Below are 17,023 nucleotides of genomic sequence, written 5' to 3'. Positions count from 1 at the left end.
ATAACGCACGGTGTGCGGTGGTGGTAGGAGGGAGGGAGGCTGGCAGGCAGGCAGGCAGGCAAGCTCTTGACACAGAGGGAGGCGGAGGGGCGTGTGCGCATCACCTGTGAAGTGATGAGGAGGGCGCGGGCCCTAGGTACACCGACCGCCACCAGTCTCCGCCAGTCGCCGCCGGCTCCCGCTCGGCTCCTGGCCCGTCCACACCGACGCCCTGACCGTCCCCCGCTCGGTATATATGGCCTGGCCTCACCGCTCGCCCACCCCACCCCTCCCTCTGCCACCCCCTTCCCCACGCTGGTGACGTGTGACTGGGGAGCCGTGTCCTGTTGACTGGGAAGTGGTCCAGCCAGCTCTTCCCTTGGTGGTGCTCATTACCACCATCCCCAGCTCCTGCCAGGGAGATAAGAGCACCAAGTCAAGTCTCCACAGAGACATTGTCGCAATCGGACTGGAGAAACGCGCTTGCTTCTGACGGACCTCACCTCACGAGCTAGGAAGAGAGAGAGAGAGAGAGAGAGCGTGTGTTGATAAAAGTGCATCCAGAAGGCTAGATCAGCAACTATACTGCTGCAGTAGCATTGCTAGGAGGTCGCCTCAGCAACAGCAGCAGCGGAGGACAGGAACAGCAGAGTTCAGCGGCGGACAGCCTCACTAGCCTCAGAGAGCAGGCGGGACTCGCCCCAGCCAGCAGGATCAGGTGGTCGTATGCATGACGGTGCCTGGATCGGGACATGTGTTACGTCTGAGGTGTCATGGTGATGGCCAGGCCTGGCTAGGCGTTAGTAAGTGGACGTGCGTAGACCAATGTTGCGGCCGACGTTGGACGTCAAACCTGTCGTAATACACCCGCACAAGATGTTCTCCGCACGACGCAAGTCCCTCCCAGACGCCTCCAGCCTCACCACCGCCTCCAGCGGATTCTCCTCCTCGCGCGTCTCCAAGCGACGAGCCTCCAGCGGCTTCCTCAACCCAGGTAGTGTATGATGATGCCTCGCCTCCTGCTTGCCTCTCGCCAGTTGCCTCCTCCCAGGCACTGCTTGATGCCTCCGATGCCTCGCAACAGGCGTCTCATCATCTTCCCTCGCCTCTTCCCGTGTTCTGTGCAACTCCCTCCCCATGTTCATCTTGTCCCCTCCCCATGTTCGTCACATTCTCTCCGCATGTTCTTCCCGACCTTCCTTTGATCTCCAGTCCTCCTTATTCCCTTACGTTTTTCTATCTCCCCCGTGTTCTCCCCCGGTTCCTTCATGTTCTCCCCTTTCCCTACCGTGTTGTACACTTCTCTCCCCATGTTCTCTCCATACCCTCCCGTGGTTTTCCCTTTCTCTGTCACGTTCTTCTCGTTCTCTCCCATGCTTTAATTTCCTCCCCATATTCTGTCATTGTTCTCTCTGTTTTCTTCATTCCCCTTCCCCCATGTCCCCTACATTCACTCCCCATATCCTCCCCATTCGTACCCCCCATAACCTTCCAGTGTTCTCCCCAATCCTTAATTTACCCACATATCCTCCCCACGTCCTCCTCACTCCGCTCCCCATGTTTTCACCACACTCCTCCCACGTCCACACCATTCCCTTTCCCTTGTCCCCCCCCCCCCCCCCCCAGTTCCCTTCCATGTTCTTGTCGTTCACATCCCGTGTTCTCTACAAGTCCCCTCCCTCGTTGCTTCCCTGACGTCACCACCATTGGCTACACCCGTCCTGCCTCACGGTAAACTCTCGTACCCAACCCAGGTTTCACGTTCCCTCATTGCCTCGTGTACCTAGTGTTCCCCATGACAACTACTGCCTCATCTCATGAGGTAGGATTTTTTTTTAAGGCTTCCACCACCCTCCCTCACAGTTTACCTCACTGTTTGTCTCGACCAAGCCCTCCTTCAGCAGTACCCGCTAGGGTAACCATGAGTTCCTAAATGGTGATTGAATACGACTGTAAATAGTATCACATTGTGTGATTGCTAATCGTGTTATAACTGAGAGAGAGGTTTTTTCATTCGTGTTTCCCCGTATCTCAACGTTTTGTATATGTATCACATCTTCATCCATTATGTGCATACACACACACACACACACACACACACACACACACACACACACACACACACACAGCACACACACCAGCCTGGTACCTATTTATCGACTAGCTACGAGGGTGAGGATGAACACCAGGGTTGGGTGTGGGCCGACCTCAGTACCCTGGCTGGCCCGCGCTGACTCATGGTCAGTAACGCTAATCACTGCACCACATAGGTGTGTTGTGTGTGTGTGTGTGTGTGCGCGCGCGCGCCAGACAGGAATCTCAGTGTCGGAACCGATGGAAAAGGAAATGGGTTTCAGCGTTGAGCTGGATTCGTCAGGTATGTATGCTTTTCCGCCTTGGTCCGGCTGGGCGTACATTGTTCATGGTGAGGGGAGGTGTGTGTGTGAGGCGCGCACGGCGAGGAACCTAACTTTACTGCTATGGCTCGGAAGTTATGGCTGATACTATGTACTGCTGCTGATATTACTGCTACTGTTACTGATATTACCACTACTGTACTACCATTAATGGTTTATTATTATTATTATTATTATTATTATTATTATTATTATTATTATTATTATTATTATTATTATTGTTGTTGTTATTGTTATTAGTGATATTGATAATGATGGTATTGAAATTGACGATGATAATAATAATAATAATAATAATTATTATTATTATTATTATTATTATTATTATTATTATTATTATTATTATTGTTATTATTATTATTATTATTATTATTATCGTAATAATGATGATAATAAAATGATTATGATAATCCAAATTATTCATTTGGCACAGAAAAACCAGTCGTACATCATATATTAACCAATATATCATCACGTAGCTACATTCACATTTGAAGCAGATCTCTACTAGGCCATCAATCAGAGGAGTTCGAGGCGTTTCAATAACTGTGTCACTGTTGCCAACACCGGCCATTTTGGGATGGTGGCCGGTGTTACCAGACACAGATCGGAGAGCGGCGATCGCCCATAGCCCCAGCCCGGGCAAGTATGACATCGGCGCCGTGGTCTTAGAGACATTGATTTGAATAATGGAAGAAATAAGCCTTCACTTATATTATTAGTAAAAACCGGTGATACTAATGATTAACTTTAAGGTCTTTCCCTCAAGGTAAATGCCTCACAAATTTTTTTCTTACCTACGGTTTGAAATTATTAGCCGTTTCTGCCTGAGAACGAAGACGGTAAGGCGACGACCCGAAGAAATTTCTCTTTTTTTTTTTTCTCTCCGTTCACATCGGCCATCTTGATTGATGGCGGGGGGGAGGGGGGTAGGCGTCACCGGACTCAGTTTTGAAAAGAGGACCGACCTCCGGGTGGGGGAGGAGGGGGGGGGGTTAGTATACCATTCCTGTGCCGTGTCTCGGTCACAACTGGTCCGTTGGTTTCCTGAGCAATGGACAGAAACGTGGAACGTCAAGTCCCAACAGAGGAATGGACGACGCGCGCGCCAGGGTGAAGGCAGAAAGGTCACGTCGCCTCAGGGCCAGATGAGGAAATGGTATATCAACTGAGAGTGATGGGTGATGTTCAGGATGATATTCTGATGTTCATTGGATGTTATTACCTCGCTCACCGGATGTCCAGTGGAAGGGTCTCAAACGTGATCCTCAAATGTCAGAGAAAGATTAAAAGTTGTTATTGGAATTTTTATGACTGAAGAAGGAGTGTGTGTGTGTGAGTGATATGCAGAGGGGGAGGCAGGTGCTTCACGCCTGCTCTACGTACATGCTCTCGTCACCTCCGGTGTCTGTCTTGCCAACAGTCACATCACCGCCAGTCCCGTTTTTCTTCATCCAGCGCTGCCACCACTGCTGTCATTTGACGCCCGTCAGTGCGATCACTGCCATCTCTGTCAGTGACGAGCTGGTGCCACCACCACCACCACCATCTCCACCGGTGTTATCACCAGCGCCACCACCATCCACCACCATCCACCACCATCGCCATTTACCACCATCGCCAACACCTTCTCATTACCAGCATCACCGCTGCTGCCGCCTCTGGTCATTCCCACCACCACTCGCCACCAACCCAGTCACTCACCAACACCATCGTCACTACCACCATCACCACGACCGTTAACTATCACCACTTCTTCCGCCAGTATCTCCTTGAGCGCCCTCACCACCGACTCCTTCCCACGAACGACACTGCTCGCCTTCACTTGTGTCCCAGGTTTTAGACTGCTTAGTCGTACCATGTACACTGTGTTGACCTGTTCACCAATATTAGGTCGTGGGGAGGAGACCAGTGGTGCTGGGATACGGAGGTGAGTCCATCCGCGCGATGCTCAAGCCGTCTGATGAGATTTTAAGGAGGTGAGAGGGCGTTGGGTCCACGCCGGGAGTGTTCATCAACCGCCGACGACACATTTTCATCATCTGGGACGCACAATGCCAGCAGACCCGATAATATGCCTGGAATACAATAATTAAATCCCTCGAAATGCGATGGCTGAATGCGATTGGTCCTTCACTCTCAGCACGGTGATTTGTTTTCCTCTGCGATAGCCTCTTCAGGCTCAACGTAATTTGTTTCCCCGGGTTACGACAGCTTATTCACTCTCAGCACGGTAATTTGTTTCTCTCGGGTACGATTACTTATTCACTCTCAGCATGGTAATTTGTTTCTCTCGGGTACGATTACTTATTCACTCTCAGCACGGTAATTTGTTTCTCTCGGGTACGATTACTTATTCGCTCTCAGCATGGTAATTTGTTTCTCTCGAGTACGATTACTTATTCACTCTCAGCACGGTAATTTGTTTCTCTCGGGTACGATTACTTATTCACTCTCAGCACGGTAATTTGTTTCTCTCGGGTACGAAAACCTCGTCACTCTCAGCACGGTAATTTGTTTCCCTCGGGTACGATAGCTTCTTCACTCTCAGCACGGTGGTTTTGTTTCCTTTGGCCAAAGTACGATAGCTTCATCGCTCTGAGCACGGTAATTTATTTTTCTCAGGCACGAAAGCTTCACCCGTCTCCTGTTATTACTGTGTGCCAGGTTACGATGATTACATTAGTGAGTACTCGACGATGATTTCAGTCTCTTGAGTACGACTTCTTCCCATAACTATGACGTTTGGGTGATCTCACCCCCTTTGTAACAGTAAGGTCACCACCACCACCACCCGACTCTTCGACTCGATCCTTTTGACTACGAGAATTACCCTGAGCAGAGGCGCCGTCATCCATGAGCACGATGACTATCCGAGATTATCCAGTAACATCATCCCAAGTACGACAACTTTAGTATTATGTAATAACTGCTTCAGCGCGAAGGCATTGACTTCGTCCGAATGACTTCTCAGTGCGGTGTGTGTTTACCCCCCTGGAGCGATGACCTCAAGTCTTTTTTCGGACGCCGTGAGTTCGCCAGATATTCCCCCGCTGCCTCTCGGCCGAGATAACCTCACCACGAGACGTCAGTTTAAGGGCGTAACTTTGGATGACGTGTTTGGCCTAGGCTTTTAAATATGTAGTTTGAACCCTCCATTATATACATGTCTGGTACGGCTCTCCCCTGTGGCACAGTGTCTCCTGGAAGATATGAATTGAATGGCGGTACGAGTGTAATATAATTTTTTTTTTTTCTGCGGTAGGCTGAAAGCCTGAAGTTTGAAAATAGATATCGAAAAAGATAACGACCCTGAGTTGCAAAGGCTGGAACGGAATCATTACATCTGTCTAGTGTGGAAGCAGTTATAGGGAAAATCTGGGTGACTTTAAAGGTGCACTGTTGGGCGTTGGGGGTCGGGGAGCTGTATGCAGTCTACCCAGGACGCATGGCGACAACAGTCAGTCACTAAGTCAGTCAGTCTGGAGGTATGTTTGGGGACGGTCGCCTAGCATGGCCGATCCCTCTGTGTGTGTGTGTGTGTGTCTCAGTGCAGTGACCCCCAACCAACCCTCCCACCCACCCCTGCTAGGCTTGCTGGTGGGTGGTTGTGACGCCCTCGTGTGCCGCTTGACTCCCAGACCTGGTGTGCTTGTGAGAGAGAGAGGAGAGAGAAGGAGAGAGAGAGAGAGAGAGAGAGAGAGAGAGAGAGAGAGAGAGAGAGAGAGAGAGAGGCTGTTAGTTTCAGGATCAGGTCGCGGAGATGATGGAGGCTCATCCCTTCGCTGGCTGTAGTGGCTTCATTCGCTGGCCGATGTGTGTTTTATGTGTTTATTATCGCTTGCCACGTAGCTCCGCACTGCCAGGAAGCTGTACGATCTGAGTTAGAGAGAGAGAGAGAGAGAGAGAGAGAGAGAGAGAGAGAGAGAGAGAGAGAGAGAGAGAGAATGTGCTCATATACGTAATCATTCATGAGACTAACTCATGTCAACATAACCCCAAGTGTTCCACGCCGTCGAAACTCTGTAGGTCGTAATTGTGTTGGTGATAACGATGTTTTGTACACACACACACCACACACACACACACACACACACACACACACACACACACACACACACATCTTAGAGCACGGTAGGACGACCTCACTTAAGCACGACGGGACGACCTTCGGTTATGATGTCCCGGCCTTTGACTCGACGCTTTAGGATCACGTCAAAAGCCAGGCCATATAATATCCACGGGTCGTACCGTAATAGTTGCTGTCAGGGGTCTTACCACCGTGCTGGACCCAAGCCATCAAAGGAGCCCGTAAATCCATTCCAGATTAACTGCAGCCAGTAATTTACAGCTTGTGCACGGCGAGGTGAAACCTGTTGCAAGCAGTAGTCGTTTCACATTCTTTATAAAAGTTAAACATATCTCTTCGTAATCTGAAAATTGTGCAATATTATATCTCCGTTATCGCTTCGGTAAGGCAACGGTTTGCATTGTAACAATAGGTGGTCTTGGGTCAGCGCTGTATATATATATATGTGTGGTGTGAGGTGGTTTGATCGAGTAAGTAACGTAAGGGTAAGAGAGATGTGTGGAAATAAAAAGAGCGTGGTTGAGAGAGCAGAAGAGGGTGTTTTGAAATGGTTTGGGCACATGGAGAGAATGAGTGAGGAAAGATTGACCAAGAGGATATATGTGTCGGAGGTGGAGGGAACAAGGAGAAGAGGGAGACCAAATTGGAGGTGGAAAGATGGAGTGAAAAGGATTTTGTGTGATCGGGGCCTGAACATGCAGGAGGGTGAAAGGAGGGCAAGGAATAGAGTGAATTGGAGCGATGTGGTATACAGGGGTTGACGTGCTGTCAGTGGATTGAATCAAGGCATGTGAAGCGTCTGGGGTAAACCATGGAAAGCTGTGTAGGTATGTATATTTGCGTGTGTGGACGTGTGTATGTACATGTGTATGGGGGGGGTTGGGCCATTTCTTTCGTCTGTTTCCTTGCGCTACCTCGCAAACGCGGGAGACAGCGACAAAGTATAAAAAAAAAAAAAAAAAATATATATATATATATATATATATATATATATATATATATATATATATATATATATATATATATTATTGAGGTTAGGTTGGGTTGTAAAGTTTCAGACAGGTTAGGTATGGTGGTTAAGTGGTTAAGTTATTGCGTTTAGGGTAGGTTAACTCAAATTCATAAGTTTAGGTCAATTATGTAGTTTCAGATAGATATATATGTTAAATAGTTAGATGCAGGTCAAGTATGTAGTTTCAGATATATTTCTGTGTTAAATAGATGCAATGAGAAGACGTCTAAACATTATGCAGGTATAGGCCACCTCCTTTCGGCAGCACTGCAAAGGTCTCCCAGCTGATTCATGTATGACAGCTCGCCTGATGCGTGGCAGAACGCTGATTCATCCCTTGGTGATGAGAAACCGAGGGCTTGGGTTGCTGCCGAATTTGCCGAGCACAGTGTGGGTTTATGCGTGCACCTCAGTCATCCATGGTCTTCTTAATTCAGGAGGGAGGCTTCCCTCATCTCCTCAGGGTCGAGATATGAAAGAAAGGCCTGGCGGCCTTTTTTATCTTATATGAGTGATGAGGTCTACTTAAAACATTATGCTCTGGTATTATTTCAAGACCGTCCTATCGCATGCTCTCTTTCATCCGTCCATACATGATGTCATTTACTGTACTTGTTCACGCTTTATGCTGATTTAATTTCACACTCCAACTCGCATTCCCTCCCTTCCTCATTCTAATACTCGTTCTGTGTCGCTGAATATATATATATATATATATATATATATATATATATATATATATATATATATATATATATATATATTATATTTATTTATTATACTTTGTCGCTGTCTCCCGCGTTTGCGAGGTAGCGCAAGGAAACAGACGAAAGAAATGGCCCAACCCCCCCCCATACACATGTATATACATACGTCCACACACGCAAATATACATACCTACACAGCTTTCCATGGTTTACCCCAGTCGCTTCACATGCCTTGATTCAATCCACTGACAGCACGTCAACCCCGGTATACCACATCGCTCCAATTCACTCTATTCCTTGCCCTCCTTTCACCCTCCTGCATGTTCAGGCCCCGATCACACAAAATCTTTTTCACTCCATCTTTCCACCTCCAATTTGGTCTCCCTCTTCTCCTCGTTCGCTCCACCGACACATATATCCTCTTGGTCAATCTTTCCTCACTCATTCTCTCCATGTGCCCAAACCACTTCAAAACACCCTCTTCTGCTCTCTCAACCACGCTCTTTTTATTTCCACACATCTCTCTTACCCTTACGTTACTCACTCGATCAAACCACCTCACACCACACATATATATATCCCTTCTCTCAGTTCGGACCAGTCGGACTTGTGCAGGATCTAGGTTTAGGGTGTTCTTGGTCCACCTCCCTATTAGCGAGAATGGAATCTAAAGCCATCTGTTTTATTAATTCTTCACGCATTACTTCACTTGCTGTTCACTCCCTTTTCTACAGGTGTTATTCGCCGAGACGCTTCTGGCTGCTGCTTCCCATAGCTTGTGTGTGACGGCTAGCCACGCAAGGATTGACTGTTATGATGCCTCCTTTCCACGAACAGTGCTGTGGAATTGTTCTTCCTTCTTTAATCTTTTCATATAACCTTTCTACCTTTAAGAGTCAGGTGGTCAGACACCTATAAATCGTCTCATATTGAACATGCGAAGATCTTTCAAATTTCCAAGTCTAGAATTTGATAATCTTTTCTTGGGTATCACGGCTGAAAGTTAACTCATTTGTCGATGATCACTTATTGAAAAAATATATATATTCTCCAATCTCAGTATTGCAGACAAGACCATAATTTAAGTCCAGTGTGTTAACGACGCGGTTAGGTTTCTCGCTAAATTGTATTAGGGCACTGTCAAGTTTATGTAGAGCCCACACCCGAAGCTGCTGGAAAACGATTTTCCCCCCCACTTAGATACCGGTAAGTTAAAGTCTCCTAATGTCATGTTCATTAAAGATCTTTGCGCTTAATGGAACACTAGGCTAGGCTCCCAGACGCCTTTAACGTGCTTCAATGCCAGGCTCCCAAGCGCCCTCATTGGGCGGGCCAGGCCCCCCTCCCAAGCTAGGCGAGCCCTTTCCATACCAGGATCCCTATCGTCTTCAACAATCTCCCGTGCCAGGCTTCCAACCGCCCACAACGGGCGGGCCAGCCTATCCTATGCCATGCTTCCAAGCGCCCTTAACAACGTCCCTCGCTAGGCGACCCAGCGCCATCAGCAAGCTGGACAGTTCCTCCCGTGCCAGGCTTCCAAAAGCACATCGGGCGGGCCAAGCGCCCACAACAGGCTTCCCCCAGCCTAGGCTATCAAGCGCCTTCATCGGACTCCCAAGCACCCCTTAACGTGGTAGCCAGCCCTTCCCTTAATATATTTTTTCTTTACCAGAGATGGCCATGATTGGGGCATGTTTTGCCCGCACCACATCGGCCACTGTACTTGCAGGTCACTGGTATGTCGAAGCGATTAAGACTGTAAGCAAAAGAAATTTGATTTTGGAAAGTACTCGACCAGTACTTGTCAGTGGTGATTTGCTGTTTTGGTCATTTGGCTTGACTTAAGGTTGTATTTCCCGACGGAATGAGTACTGTACTTCTTTTCTTAAATAAGTGGCTGGTATACCGTGAAAGTCTATGCTGTGCCATCTGCAGATATTGTGTTGTGATCCATCCCACCCAGCTGCCTCGCTTGGTGGGATGGAGTATGGATGAGTAATTATTTCGAAAACGCTTTGTCCAAATTTAATGTTTTTCAGTATATATATATATATATATATATATATATATATATATATATATATATATTATCCCTGGGGATAGGGGATTAAGAATACTTCCCACGTATTCCCTGCGTGTCGTAGAAGGCGACTAAAAGGGGAGGGAGCGGGGGGGCTGGAAATCCTCCCCTCTCGTTTTTTTTTTAATTTTCCAAAAGAAGGAACAGAGAATTGGGCCAGGTGAGGGTATTCCCTCAAAGGCCCAGTCCTCTGTTCTTAATGCTACCTCGCTAACGCGGGAAATGGCGAATAGTTTAAAAGAAAAAAAAAAAAAAAAAAAAAAAAAAAAAATATATATATATATATATATATATATATATATATATATATATATATATATATATATATATATGTATATATAGATAGATAGATAGATAGTGTGTGTGTGTGTGTGTTTATTATATCGTTTGGGAAACGTTGATAAATTGGTTGGGTGTTTCGGTCATACGCAGAGTTCTTTCAGCTGCCACACCTTACATTTTCCTACCTCATCTTTTCGAATACACGAGGGGGAGAAAAATATGAATACGGTCCAGTTAATGAAGCTATATCGCACTGACTGTGTTAGACGTCTTTTAGTATACCCGTTTTCTTTTCGTAGTCAGACGTCTGTTCCGAGTCTAGATTATCTCTGCTTTTGACAAGCATCGAACGTAGCAGCTCTCCCGTGCACCACTCTCTCTCTCTCTCTCTCTCTCTCTCTCTCTCTCTCTCTCTCTCTCTCTCTCTCTCTCTGGTCGGGACTGCCGTGTTTCACTGAGAACTACGAGTTAATCAATACACGCGGTATTCCAGTTAGGATAAGCTGACCGCCCAACGTATCACCCGACAACAAACCTGGTAAAGCTTGTACTGTAGTGTACACGCCTTGGTTTTCAGCGGAGTGTCCTGCATTGTCTGAAAATTCTTTTATTTATGTTTTCAGTAATAATAATAATAATGATAATAATAATAATAATAATAATAATAATAATAATAATAATAATGATAATAATGATAGAAATAATAGAAGGATGATGATTGTGTCCCTCCTTTAAGAATGGGAGCATATATATATATATATATATATATATATATATATATATATATATATATATATATATATATATATATATTTCATCTTTATTCCTTCCGCTGGGATACAGTTATGCGCCAATCCTTTATGGCTCGGCCAATGGTCTTAGGGTTCGGGTTGTCGTGTGCTTTGCTTCACCGCGCCCCTGACTCTTTCTTAAGATTTTCGGTTTAGGGCATTGGAGCGATAAAGGTTCAGAGGTCGTTAATTTTGATTATTGTACAAGTGGAGATATTTGTGTTCGCTCGTGACTCTGCATTTACAGTTATTTTTATGATTATTATTTCAGCTAGGCTATACAATACTATTTCATTGTGTCGTGCAGTATCTAAAAATACAGGCAGTCATGTTTCTCTTTACATAAAAGCCACACCGGGAGAACAGACAAACAGTTGAAACACTATATATTTATATCTGCAGGAAACAAAGTGTCAGAAAAAGAAATTGTGAAAAGTTGCTTGAAGGTGGACCATCAGGCAAGGAGATGGCTTGCCTCCTGTCGCTCCGCCATGTAACATGGAGAAGCGGGGAGGTCCAAATGGAAACTGGCACCCAGGACACTTCTTTGTATACAATCTGGCAGATGTTCTGGAGGACGTTTTCAAATTTCCTGTGCTGTGATAACTCTGCCTTTGGCGGGCTGCCTCCACTTCTCTCAGCAACGCGCCGCGCCGGCTCTGTTAAGTTCCTTGTTGTTACCATTATGAAGTATTGCTCCATAATGGTAATGATAATGATAACTTTGCTATTGATAACGGAGATTTTGTATACGACTGTGCTTTGAAGAGGTTCATGCCAGATTCGTACCCAGAGCAGCAACCTTCAATGTACCGTGAGCAGCCGGCGCCGTACCAAGAGCAGTTGGCGCCTTACTTAAAGCAACCGGCACAATGCCTAGAATTACCTCCACTGTGCTAGAACAACTGGCGTTGTACTGAGAACAACCGACTTTACCTAGAACAACCGGCACCGTAGTGGACAACGAGCACCATCGCCTTACCTAAATAACTGGCGACGTATTTAGAAGAGTCACCTTACCTAGAGCAACCGGCATAGACCTTTAGAACAAATGGGACCGTACCGAAAACAACCGGCACTGTAACCTTAACCTGGCCTCTGGGCCTCAGTAGCAGCTAGGTTCCAGGCCTGCAGCAGTCGGGTCGTATCTGCTATTACATCAACTAATGATAATATTACTACCTTTCAACCCCAGAACAAAGGTTTTGGAACTTGTTTATGTCCTTGTGTGTCTCTAGAGCAGGGGTTCTGAACCAATTTTCTTACAGTTGAACCACTTAGAGTCGCTCGCTTGGTCTGTGGATCATCCTCAGCTTAGGACGGTATGATAGTGTTTCATAATTTTGGCAACGTGGTTGGTGTTGGCAGACATACGATGCTACCAGAGATGAGCATATCCAAGGGCAATGTTTTCTTGTTTAATGTAATACCCATGATATTTCTCGTTATTCTTGGTTTTTATAGTCATGCACATGGAGGTAAGAGTAGAAAGTATACGTATTTTCAGCATTGACGAACTGTGCTGCAGCGAATGTTTTCTTGAATTTATTTTGGCTTTTCCGTAGACCGCCGGGAAAGTATCCATTGCCCACCAAGTTATGAATCCTTGCTGTAAATGTGCTCCGAATGCCTGCCAAAACAAAAATTTTATACCGCCATTTCATTAATGTATATTATCTCTCATCGTCGTACATCACTAGGAATCGATCGTTTCAAGAGATGCTCAATATCAGCCTTTGTAGACGGTCCGTTTTCCGACCGTTAAAGGGAGAAGCCAAATCCTACACCGTGAGACTTGCTTTGTGAGGGTTTGTCGGGGTTCAGATGTGAAAGTGTTTCCTGGCATATATGTGTCTTCATGGTTTGTCGTGCTAGAGGTCCTGTGTCGTGGTGCTGTCATGATGGTTTGTCGTGGTATCTTGTCATGGGTCAGATAGGGTGGTGTGTCGTGGGGCAAGTGTTGGTAGTGGGTTATGGGTCATATTTGCGACATGAAGAGGTTTGACACGGGTCAGATGACGCGTTGATGGGTAACATGGATAAGATGAGTCACTTTCTTTATCTAATAATAGTCATCAGGTAAATTCTCTCAGAGCTTTATCACAAATGTTTTGATAACGACCTATGACACCCCTGAAATTATAACGCATAAAGGAAAGTTGAAGTAAAATGAAATTGTAGAATGTCTGGCCATATTGGAGCCAGAACGTATATGGCTGCCAGGTTTCTAGTTGATCTGGACCGGAATAAAGGAATGGCATGGTATTGGCATTGTTGGCCAGGAAGAAGAAAACTGGTTGAAACAATATTTCACCCTTCCGAGGGAGAACAGGGAGAGAGAGGTGGGGGGGGGGGGGGGGGTCAGGAAAATGTACCTAACAACAGATACGTAACCTAACCCATGTCTGTCGGACGTGATAGAATTTACATATTTGCCATTTCCCGCGTTAGCGAGGTAGCGTTAAGAACAGAGGACTGAGCCTTAGAGGGAATATCCTCACAGAAAAAGAAAGGCCACATCCGCCCACATCTGTTCTCTAGCTGTCATGTGTAATGCATCGATACCACAGCTCCCTATCCACATCCAGGCCTCCCACAGACCTTTCCATGGTTTACCCCGGACGGCTCACATGCCCTGGTTCAGTCCATTGACAGCCTTGGAGCAGGAGAGAAAGAATTCTACCTCCGTATTCTCTGCAAGTCGAAGAAGACGTCTAAAGGGGTCGGAAGCGGTGGGTTGGAAACCCTCCCTTCATGTATTTCAATTTCTACACACACACACACACACACACACACACACACACACACACATACACACACAGCATACATGCCATAACGATCAGGGGTTTAAGTTTCTAGGCTTGCGCCACCCAGATCAAATGCATCAGTTAAAGCATCTTTTTCAGTCGTGGGATCAAAGACCGAATGATTGGCATTTAGTGTCCCGCACTCCGCTGCCACCAAATTTGCTTTTTACTTCACTTTTCTTACTGGATCAGTACACACACACACACACACACACACACACACACACACACACACACACACACGAGAATAGACCATCTTTCGCCACAGATTACCTGCATCATGGCGACATGAGATGTCACTAGATATTCAGAGGAAATTCATGACTTCCTTTTCCTGGCAAAATAACGTGATCCCTCACGGCAGCCGGAGCTCTTCGGCATTTTTCGTATTGAAACGTTCGACTCTTTTAGAGTATGTTGATAATTGATTGATAAATACGATTATAGAAACTTCTAACTGTATGTCTATATTGTCTGGACTGCAGCCTATTCTTAGAGGCAGCTGCCTGTAAAAGAGGTCTTGAACCTTTATGCACCAAGAGCAAGCGGGTTGAATATTGCAGAGGTACATACATAACCTGATCGTTGCCGGCCGTATGTGTACGTTCGCGATTGCCATCATATTCGAGTGATAGGATCTAAGGTCATCTCCAGCTTCTTGCGAAGACAATATTATACGCTTGAACATATATAGTCTGAAATCGCGTATTGTCTTCTATAAACATCTACGGCATGCTCACAGCGTATTATGTCAGAGCCAATAACATCTCCTGTAGTCTGCAACTTATTCTCTCGAAGACGTGTTCCAAAATCATTTACTGCTCTCATCTTATATTTTTATTTCGGGAGCGAGCAAAGCTAGCGAAAAGTCACAACTGAGCTAGATGAACGAAATTAAAACCTTCGCTTACAAAGGGGATGTATCGTTGGCGATAACTTTTAATTGCTCTGATACACTTTTTTTCTGACTTTAATGAGTTTCGAGATACTCCGGACAGTTTCTTTCCCTTGTTTCGTTTTGAATCAGTTTTTACCAGTATCTGTTCTGTGACCTTTCAGGGCAGACTCTTTTAACCGTTTGGAACAGGCTTAAATACTGTCGAGTTGACAGCTGCCAACGGCTCAGGTTGACTGTGATACGCTGAAAAAAAAGAAACATATATATATATATATATATATATATATATATATATATATATATATATATATATATATATATATATGGATGTCTAAATTTGCTGTTGTTGTAATAAATGGCGATATATTATTGTAGTTACTGATCTCAGCAGATGACGCACATGCAGTATGGTGGGTGTCGACCTTAGCGCAAAGTGCGAAATAGCAGTGGTGCAATGGTATATATATAGTCTTGTTAAACCCACGCGTCACTTGTAGAAGAGAGGGAGACACGTCCTTCCTTGATCTTTCATACGCTCCCCAGAGGAAAGAAACAGTTGACTTCTGTTGGTGTGTGTGTGTGTGTGATCAATAGATCGTCAATTTGTGGCTGATTTGTTGTTATCAATTTATATACTTCTATATTTTTCTTGTTTGGTTCTTCGTGAGGATTTAAGGCCGGTCCATGGTTGTCTATTTTGTGCTTGTTGTTTTGCGTGGAACAAGAAAAATGGGAAGCTCCATAAAAATGTTATCATAGAAAATAGCTCCCCCCCCGCACCCCCACCCCATTAATTCTTTTATGTTTTAAAATGATTACTCATCGACGGCAGGAATGAATCGTCGGATCTGTAAGATAAAAGATTCCAAAATGTTTAGGTAGCTATAGAGCTGACAAGACCAAAATAGAATGATCAGGAGTGTTGATACAATTTCATGCACATTCTTATTGACCATTAATATAGTGAATGATAGGAGAAAGTGGTGCATATTTAATCTAAAATATTTCAGACAACTTTTGACTCGATGAGATTAGATTGAACTCTGATGTTAAGGTAATTTGATTCGAGAAACAAACCGTACTGGAAAAACAACGCGGTTCAGGCCTTGCAAAAATAGTCCCCTATCCAAGACATAGAGTACACCACGAAAAAAAAAAATAAGGAAAAAAAGTAAACTAAAAATAGCAATAAAGGAATTACCGTAAAAAAAAAACGTAAACAAAAATAGCAATATCAATAAGAATTTGCATCTGATAATTCACCGATGAAATATAGGCTATAAGCTGATGTACATACCTGTCCTTAATCCGGCTTACCCTAACCCCGACGTGAATGATAGGGGTGAAGAGGGTTGTGATCCCTCCCATAACATGCCCTTTGTGGTAGTCAACCGACAAGAGTAGTTAGATAACGGATACGAACAGACAGGCACAAACTGTTGTTCTTTATACATATACATAACAAACCATAAGTGATGTTTTTAAAGTTAAGGCCATGAATGAAACGCTAATCCAAGCACTCCCTGAGTCCTCCCCTGGTCTTCCCCAAGCCTCTTGGGTCCTCCCTGGGTCTTCTTAAAGCCTCTTGGGTCCTCCCTAGGTCTTCTTAAAGCCTCTTGGGTCCTCCCTAGGTCTTCCTAAAGCCTCTTGGGTCCTCCCTAGGTCTTCTCCAAGCCTCTTGGGTCCTCCCCAATGCGTCCTTCCAAGTCTAAACCAGACCTTCCCTAATTTGTACCCATGTCTTCTCAGATCTTCCTTATATCCTTCATAGGGCCTCTCCAGGTCCTTAAAAAGACTGTCCTAAGTCTTCTTCAGGTCTTTTTCAGGTTCCCTAGGGTCCTCCCAAGTCTTCCTCAGGTATTCTCCATATCTTTCAGTTCTTTAGGTCTTCCTTAGGCTCTTCTTCCTCTGGCACGTTTCAAACTTTACGTTGGCTGCGGAAAAACTTCTGTGCTACTTC

General features: G+C 45.3%; 1 protein-coding gene across 3 annotated transcripts in view; it reads left to right on the top strand.

The window, feature by feature from the left end:
* Positions 1–17,023, top strand: part of LOC139755889 (dystrobrevin beta-like) — a 167,836-nt gene that overhangs the window by 52,152 nt on the left and 98,661 nt on the right. For 2 of the 3 annotated variants that reach the window (XM_071674598.1, XM_071674597.1), the window contains exon 1: positions 1–973. This exon is cut by the window's left edge and continues 39 nt beyond it. The exons of the other annotated variant lie outside the window; for it this stretch is intronic. In XM_071674598.1, coding sequence (XP_071530699.1) covers positions 805–973 — 169 coding nt within the window. In that variant the 5' untranslated portion in view covers positions 1–804. The remainder of the gene's footprint in view (positions 974–17,023) is intronic. 3 annotated transcript variants of the gene reach the window in all.

Source organism: Panulirus ornatus, chromosome 20 (assembly GCF_036320965.1).
Source record: "Panulirus ornatus isolate Po-2019 chromosome 20, ASM3632096v1, whole genome shotgun sequence".
Taxonomy (NCBI): domain Eukaryota; kingdom Metazoa; phylum Arthropoda; class Malacostraca; order Decapoda; family Palinuridae; genus Panulirus; species Panulirus ornatus.
This window is presented reverse-complemented; position numbering and strand designations above follow the sequence as displayed.